This window comes from Anopheles funestus, chromosome 3RL (assembly GCF_943734845.2).
Source record: "Anopheles funestus chromosome 3RL, idAnoFuneDA-416_04, whole genome shotgun sequence".
Lineage (NCBI taxonomy): Eukaryota > Metazoa > Arthropoda > Insecta > Diptera > Culicidae > Anopheles > Anopheles funestus.
Genome location: NC_064599.1, coordinates 68,037,043 through 68,045,782, shown reverse-complemented (window position 1 = coordinate 68,045,782; position 8,740 = coordinate 68,037,043). Strand labels below are relative to the sequence as shown.

The following is an 8,740-nucleotide window of genomic DNA, read 5'->3' as shown; positions in this document are numbered from 1 at the left end:
CGAGGCTTGCAATAATCGGAATGACGGCCAATTGCAATTCCCAATTTGCTAGTTTGTACTGTACTGAGCAGCTGGATGTCGGTGGACCGTGTGTTTTGCTGGAACTGGAATCGATTGAGGTACGGAAATGATCTAGCATCTCACTGTTCGCATCACTGCTTAGGTTCCTGCTGTGAAGCTTATGAGTCACACGGGAATAAATAATCTGGTTTACCGGAAACTTTTTGGTGGTGTGTGTTTTTTTAACCATACTGATGAGATTGATGATAGGTCTGATGAGTGCAGAAGATGCACAAACCACATCTTTCTGAACACACAAATCGTTGGAACAGTATTAATTGTTATTATTGTTTAAGTAACATTTATCAACAAACAGGTTTTAAATTTAGTTTATTTCACTAAACACTAAGCATGTAATTAGGCAAAACCTACAAAACCGAATTAACATCAATTGGGTACTTTTTCTTGGAAGAAGCATTTTATTGCTCGTTTGTAATTTGAAAAAGGTTAATCAATATTTTTTGCATTCCTTGGGACAATCACCTTCGTCGCATATTTCGCAAACTTCTTGTTTATCCACTTCGTACAATTTTATAGCATTCAAATCTAAAAAACAGAAATTGAAATAGAAAATAAATTCTCATCAATGCAATGTTCCAACCAATTGCATCTTAAATACTCACTGGGATCGTAATAATCGTACACGACCACATATGCTGGACGCTTCAGAGCCACCTTCAACCGTCTGTAAGCAGTCACGGTGAAGCAGTTCCGCTCGATGCCCATGTTGTTGTAATACACAACAACGGATGTGCCGCCGTACATAATTTCGGTGTTCTGTAAATGATTGCATTGGTTAGAGGTCTTGCTTATCTTTTCTTTTTTTTTTAATTATCTCACCTGTATCGGATTAATGGAAGATTGCTCGCTGATGGGATTCTGATCGACAACGTATCCACTAGGGAAGTACACCTCGATCAGAGTCTTGTTTGATCGAATGTCCTGAATTAATGGTATGAAGTTTGCACACACCTTCAGCTGCAGTTCGTAGTCTGAGCTCGTGTTTTGTGTCTCTACATCCAGCTTAAATCGGTGCTCGAAGTACATGAGATTTAATCTGTACTGATAGATCACCTCCAACAATCCGAATCCGATACCACCAACATTGATCTTCAGAGACCTTGTGAACTCCGGTATGTCCTCGAAGTCGATAACATTAATGTCTTCAGAGCTTATATGGAAATACCGCGTAGCCATCTTATACTTCAGCTGTATGGTGTAGTCGTTCCGCGACGGAGAGATTATTGCCGCCAACTTTGTCAATCCCGTCAACGCCACGAAAGTGTCCTGAGTGTGCGGGAAGCTTCCGGTAAAATAGCGTTGATTTACTAGCCATCGCATCACTGGAATGCTGTCCACATACTTCTCCGCTAATACAAATGACAACAACGCATAACCGGTCGCTTCTATGCTATTCGTCGTGTTCCAATACCGTTCCGTAAAGTTATTCGAAAAGGAAGACATGGTTAATAACCTATCAAATGCCTTGTCTCTCATGCTGTGTCCGTTCAACATCAATGCATAGGTGGCAATGGACAAATCGTAAGGTTCCTGGATGGATTCTATTTGTGTGCTTATATAGTGCATTGCCTTTTGGATCACTGCCGCGTGCTTCACTTTGGCGTTTTCGTTCTCTAGAAGCGCTGTTATCACGAAAGATGTCAGTGAAATGCCATTTCGTAGACCGCCTTGCATTGTTTTATACATCACGTAACCGACTTCGTCGAACCTTCCAGAGCTGTGCTGCTTCGAAGCAAGCCAATCATAAGCCTTCTCGACCAAAGTTATTTCGACCCTGTTTGTGTACTTCGACGCAGTTTTCATCGATTTAACGACAAAAGCGGTAAGGAAGACGCTGCCACCCTTATTTTGCCATACACCAAATGATCCATCTGTCTGACGATAACGCGTCTGATTTTGGCAGCCTTGGTGCACCAAATAGGTAGCTTTATCGATGAGATTCTGTTCCTTCGAACCAGTAGCATACAGGTAGTCGAGCAACAGGATGTTTGGTGCAAAGTTAACCATGTTCTGCTCTCCATTACCATACGAGGCAGTAAGCAGATCATCCAAGTTTGTTATAGCAGGTTTTTGAAGCTGATCTAGTTGCACAAAAAGACATATCAATATCAACCACATTTAAAACGATTTCTTTACACTTTTTGATACTCACGATTCACTCGGAACATAATCTTTACCGAACCTTTGTCTACCTTCAACCATTTGATATCTAAATCAATAGGGAAGGTACGATTGCTGTATTTATTGAGGAAGAACGATTGAGATTCGTGCCTCAGCTGTAGCAAACTTTCAGGCGTAACTCGGATCACTTTCTCCAATCCTTCACTTTCTTGAATAGACTTAATCGTAGCTTCAATCCGTACAGTGATTTCTCCGAGTGATCGCGCCTTTACCAGAAATGAGATTGGAACACCAAGCTTTGAAGGAACGCTCACGGACTTCGTGTAGTTTTCAGCTGCAAACATAAGATTGTAATGTACTGAAATGGAAAAGATTACTTCAAGAGATTAAGAACCCTTACCTTCCAGAGGACGTCCAACAAATTCCATCTGATTCAACACGTTGTACAGCGTCACATCAGCGTTGTACTCTCTTTCAAGATTGTTAAACAGTGTAAAATGCAATTCGACGACTTCACCTCGTTTGATGGAGTACGGAAGATTCTCAATGATGTAGAATGGTAGGATCGTTGTGAACTCAATGGGCTTTTTGATGATGCCAAAACCATACTCCGGATCAATGGAGAACCCCGTCAAGTACCAAGATGTGGTCGAATCTGGCACATCCTCGTAAATTGTACGCGTTCCAGATCTTCTAATGGTCACATTCTTCCATAACCACGATTCTGGAAAGTTTGTCCGGTACAAGGGCAATTTGATATTGGGATTGCTTGTCTGCGGTCCATGTCGTGCCGACATATCGTGGGATCCACTGAACTTGATGTCATCCAACGTCCTAGCGAACAGTCCTGTGCTCTGTAAAGTGTACATACTATTGAAATTTTTATCACGTTTTCAAAATATCTTTTCATCATACATGAAACTCATTCTCTTCGATCGTATGAAATCCTTCAAACAATTGCATGACGTCCTCCCAGAATATATCATGGTTCGCGTTGTAGTACAGCAAATTTTTGTCGTATGCAGCCAATCCCACGTACGCTCCCGGTCGTCCAGACATTCGGAGTTCGATTTGCTCTCCCGGCTTTACATGCTGCTTATCTATGCTCAACTCGAACTAATTTTTAAGTCAAGTAAAATTAATCGTTTGAATTTAGCTGGTAAAAAGGTAAAAGTAATAGGAGTTCCACTTACATTGTTTTGTAGCTCTTTGAAATTTATGTCCAGAACGTCGTGAACCATCATTTTGTTAGCTACGGTTATTATAATAATTTTTGCTTTCGGTAGCATCTTCTCAGAGGCCATGAACCGAAGCGGATGATTGGTCTGCTGGTTCGTTCTGATAAAACCGGAATCAACGATGTTGCCCTTCGACACAACGTAGTACGCGAAGAATTTAACACCATCGCTACATGTAACGACAAATCGCAACATACTATGCAACGTAACACTGGAAACAACGAAAACAATTTTGCAAAAGTCACGTCAATGTTTAGCAATGTATTTTCTTACTCACGGAGATTTTAATTCCAGTTTGAGGAACGCATTTGTGGCAACATCCATTTTGTCCACTCGCTCGTTAAGGAGGAATCCATATTTGTTGGAAAACTGTTTAAATGTTATTCCATGAGAAATCCATGAGAATCAAACGCTAATTTGCACGAAAGTTCACTTACGGTGATATACATCTGCTCTATATGGTCGCTCGGATTCAGCTCCAGTTTGATCAAACCTTCCTCATCACTAGTGGCAGTTGTTTCGTATCCGATTTTCACCACTTCCACCTTACCGGTTACACCTTTAGCAGGTGTTCCATCGTGATATCGGTACTGAAGCGTACATTTAAAGGGAAGTCCTGGACGGAATTGTGGACTTTCCTTGATCAGTTCCACGCGGTACGGATATTTGTACACAGTGATTTGAGATTCTTTCACCACAGTCCAATCTACACCACAGACAATTGAGAATCATTAGCATTTCCAAAAACCAGTGTTGTTCACATTTCTTACTTGTAAACTGCTCCACGAAGGTCGTCTTTACACGCACATCCTGTTGATCGTTGAACAGTTCCAGTTCTTCATTGAAACGGAGATTCACCTGTCCAATCCCGGACATGTCGAACTCTTTCACCTGATCTCGCTTATCGTCCTCCAAATACAGCTCCACTTTGACATGCCCTTTCACTGGTTTTCCGAAGTGATAGTTGGCTGCTATCGTCAGACTCAAACTTTGGTCCTCCTCCAGAGGAACATCGGTTGGTACCACCTCTACATCAAACGAGGACAAAACATACTCCTTTACCTCGAATGTCTTGGACACGAGTACTTCTCCGTCCACTGATACCGAGATTTTCCATATCCCGAGCATTGGAGTTGGCGCGATTTGAAGGTTATTCTCAAACACTCCGGCGTACAATCTTGCCGAGGACCACTTCCGGACAACATTGTTTTGAGGATCACTGATCGTTACGTAAACTGTTTTTACACGCGAAGGAGGTTTCAACTCAGCGTCCAGCACTATTACACGAAATTGAACCGTATCGCCTGGTTTGAACACGGGCTTATCAATTTGTATTAAACCTGATATGGTTTTGCTGAGGAACACCAAATCGACTTCCTTGTGAAAGCTGAAGCCACGTTGTCCGTCAATGATGATTCGGTAATTCCCAGCTGATAAGTCTTCAGGCAACTGTAAGAAAGTACAGGTTTAACATCGACACACTCGTCTGTTCGTATGTGCTCATCTTACATGGAAGGTAATATCTTTAGTCGTCCTCCGCCACACTTCAATTATCTCCGTTAAGTTAAGAATCGCTCTACCATCGTCTGGTTCGCCCTCCAACCGCATCATTAACTTTATCTTGCTCAGATGTGGTAAAAAATTACTAACCGCAACTGTGTAGTTCTGATTGGCCCGAATGAATTTAGGACCCACGATCAGCATTCTGAAACCAGGTACGAAAATTATTCATAAAATAATAGTAACTACCAAACACTGAAACTACCACAAACGTTTGTTCTTACCCATGAGCAGCACCTACGAAGATTATCACCATTAATGGCCTTACGCACGGCCACATGTTGTTGTAGCGTTGTTCGATTACGCGTCCGTTTAAGATGGTGTCTACAATGGAACTGAATCATAACATGCAACGACCCTATCAGGGAAACTGTTACGATGATGGAACTTGGCATGTATTTTTTGGAAGACGAGACATAGGTCATATGTTATATTTTGCGTTGAGATGCAATCTTAATTTGAGATACGAGGAACACTAAATCGCCGCACACGACCACAAAGTGCCTGGAGCTCCGTCTTGTCAGAAGGGGCAACGTGCTATCAAAAAATAAATTTCATTAAAAAAAAACAAACAAACACGGCGAATCATACGGAGTAGGCTTGATAATAACAATATGACTTTGATTACGCGTTTGTTGATACTAAAATAAAAAAAAAAACATGTAAGAGAAAAATATTGCGTAGATGTTTTCCGCACTCTGGGTATTCCGGGTATTCCGCACTTTGAGGGCCTAATAATATAAAGTTGAAGAGTTTCGCCGTTTGTATCTATCTTAAACAACAATATACCGTATGCCATTAGCCTTCGTCGATTTCCGTGCCGGTTTCTTTCTTCTCAATCCCTTTTGCTTAGCACCCTGATGTCGCCTCTTCCGCAACCGCCGCCTCTTCAGCTGTACTCAGAGCCGGCCTCCGTTCCGGTGATCCCGAGCCAGGTAGCTCATTCCATGAGGGAGGCTGGGCCTCGACCTCCATGTCGCGTGCCTGCCTGTGGCGCAGCCTACGCGCCCTCTCGTTCTATCGGCGTCGCAGCCTCTGCTGTTCCACCTCAGCAGCTGAAGACGGTTGCCTTCCACGGCGCCGTCTTCCCCCGGTAGAAGAGCCAATGTCCTGGGTCGAACTCTCTCGCTGTACCGTTGCTGATTGAGGTTCTGCCGCAATCCCCGCGCGTCTGTGGTGGTCAGCGAGGGAAGCAAGCCTGTGCTCTGCTGGAGAATCGCTGGCACTGGAGAACCTGCCTCCTCTACTTCAACCTCTTCCGACCGCTGTACTGTTTCACTAGCCGGCAGTGCCGGCGCTATCTGGACGTCGCCGAGCCTCTCCATTCTGCGAAGCGGCGCCGACTACGAGCGCCTCGATTGCGCGCCTCACGCCTTCGTTGCAGTATCTGCTCTGCTTCCGTCGAGTCCATGGGCGGGTCTTGCGCAGGACCGGTCTGCGTGGCTCTGGAGGCGGCCAGAGCACGCGATTCCTCCCGCCAGTCATCCTGCAGAATGGAGAATATCCGCTTCGATGCCTGCTGCACCCGGCGCCACGTCTCCGCACTCTCGAGCAGTCGCCTGCCGAGGTTGTCTGCATCAACGTCGTCGTCCGTCCCACGCTACAGCAACTCCGCGCGAACGTCTGCAAAGCGTGGACACACGAACAATACGTGGGCCACCGATTCCACCGACCCTGCACATCTGAGACAATCCGGGGACGGAGCAAATTCGCACACATGAAGATACTCGTGGACGAAAGCGTGTCCAGCGTATGTAGCGACTCGCCGTCGACGATGCAGCCGCATCGTCCCACTGTTGTTGCCACTGTCGGAGTGATTCCTCGTGCTCTTCGCGACAGGCAACTGCTTTGCTGGCTTCCGGATCTTCTTGCTGTCGACGATAACAGCGGGCGTCCTCACCAATCAGGAGACGGTACGGCAGTTCCCCGGATAAAACTGCAGCTGCCTCGCAGCTGGTAGAGTGGAAGGCGCACACAATGCCGTGTGCCAGGGGGCGCTCTACAGCGTAGTTCTGTCTACAAGTGTCCCTGCGGCCTTGTTTTGATGGTGCGGCTTTCTGTAGACCGGGAAGTCATACGAATGATGTCTCGACTCAAATCCTTGTAAGCCACAAATAGCCACCATTTCAGTCATGCTCGAGACATAATTGGTAGATCCAACATCCAAGAAGATGATAATATCTTCTTTCTCCTCTGTCAGAATCTGCCACAACAGCTGGTAATGTGCTGCTTCCATGCTCACATACAACTTCATCACTGTAGGGGCAAATTCTAGGCGGCAATGAAAGCCATCAGCATCTCATTGAATGACGACTTCATCCTTATCTTTAAATTTGGGCCGCCGAGGTCAAGTACTGATATTCAAGTAAATCGAAGGCGGGGCATCAATGCTGTACAGCATTTTTAGCTGCGTCAATGTGGGGAATTTTGGTGATTATTTTCAATGCTGTCTTACAATCGTGTTCATTTATTAACTCCGAAAGGAGAAAGGAGGACAGCAATATTCGTTACGTTCGTAAGTGTAAGAGAAATTGTGTGATTCTTCCAATAGGTCCGCTTAAATCCACCGAACGCCACCTCTTGATCGGCAGTCTGGTTTTGAACAGCATCTCAATGATGGGGTCGTCAACGTTATTATTCATTACGTTATTTCTTTTAGCTACATTAGCGCAGTGTAAGTGGCATTCGGTGAACAGATGCTCTAGAAATGGTGTACCTTGAATTTCTTTCACTTTCCCAGCTATCAATTATGATGGAATATTATTGATTTATTAAAGAAAGTGTTAACAAAACAAAGTAAATTGATGCTAAAATCAAGGTTTTGAAAAAGTTTCCAATATATCAATGTCATTGTCAGGTTTCAATACCCGTTACAAAAGAGAGGATTCAGAACAAGACCTTGAAGCAGGACCGCCGCTGGTGTTTGTAAGAAGTGTGAGAGGGGAATGTGCAGGAATCCTTATCACGGAGAATATCATTATTGCTTCTGCTCGCTGCGCGTATAACAAGTAATGAATAGTTGAAGTATACATTCTTCAAGTTGAAGTTATTTATTTTCTTATTTAAAATCATTTGTTATATTTCCATCATATATGTAATCTGACAGCAATTCAACAGTGGTTATCATTACGAAGCAAAACATTCGCCACGTTACGTTTGACGGTTATAATAGGCAGAATGAGCTACAATTAAGTCATGTGATTACACATCCAAGTTATAATGAAACCCTCGGAACGCATGACATTGCTTTATTGAAGTTTGAGAAACCCATCCAGTAAGCTAAAATGCACCTTGGAATGTTCTATCTTATACTTATAAAATGTTGCTTTTTTAATTGCAAAGTGTCCAAAACAGCGTTATACCTTCCTGTTTATGGCTCGAAGATGAAACAATTCCTTCAAAGCCAATGATTGCTGAGTGGAGAAATTGGAATGTTGAGTAGCCATTGGCCATGAAGCATAACAAACATTTCATTATTTTAATGTTTCTGATGTCCCACGCTTTATATGTTTTTTAATCGTGATGGAATTTATAGTTTTTAGCATGACAATTATCTGAATTCCGTTTTTGATTGTACAACATAACGATACAGGACAACACTAGGAGCTAATATTTAGTAGATTATCACTTATGCATTCTTGCGAAAGTAAACCACGTACACGTAAGTAAGGAAGTTTGTTAGTAAACTTAGTAAGGCGATTGACAATTTGAGCAGAAAAAAAGTGTTTTGTTATTATTCC

At 43.4% G+C, this 8,740-nt stretch overlaps 1 protein-coding gene and 1 long non-coding RNA gene across 2 annotated transcripts; one reads left to right on the top strand and one right to left on the bottom strand.

Moving 5' to 3' along the window:
* Window positions 1-329: 329 nt before the first annotated feature.
* Window positions 330-5,510, bottom strand: LOC125769039 (CD109 antigen-like). Its single transcript, XM_049437440.1, has 12 exons — window positions 5,225-5,510; window positions 4,950-5,145; window positions 4,211-4,889; window positions 3,878-4,146; window positions 3,718-3,809; window positions 3,396-3,651; window positions 3,118-3,318; window positions 2,603-3,056; window positions 2,234-2,536; window positions 901-2,162; window positions 684-837; window positions 330-606 (listed from the first exon to the last, which is right to left on the bottom strand). The coding sequence occupies exons 1-12, from the start codon at window positions 5,278-5,280 to the stop codon at window positions 512-514; spliced, it is 4,017 nt and encodes a 1,338-aa protein (XP_049293397.1). The 5' UTR covers window positions 5,281-5,510; the 3' UTR covers window positions 330-511.
* Window positions 5,511-7,211: 1,701 nt separating this feature from the next.
* On the top strand, window positions 7,212-8,268 carry LOC125769045 (uncharacterized). The gene is made up of 3 exons (XR_007419012.1): window positions 7,212-7,674; window positions 7,858-8,008; window positions 8,107-8,268. It is a non-coding gene; the product is annotated as an uncharacterized LOC125769045 (long non-coding RNA).
* Window positions 8,269-8,740: the final 472 nt, after the last annotated feature.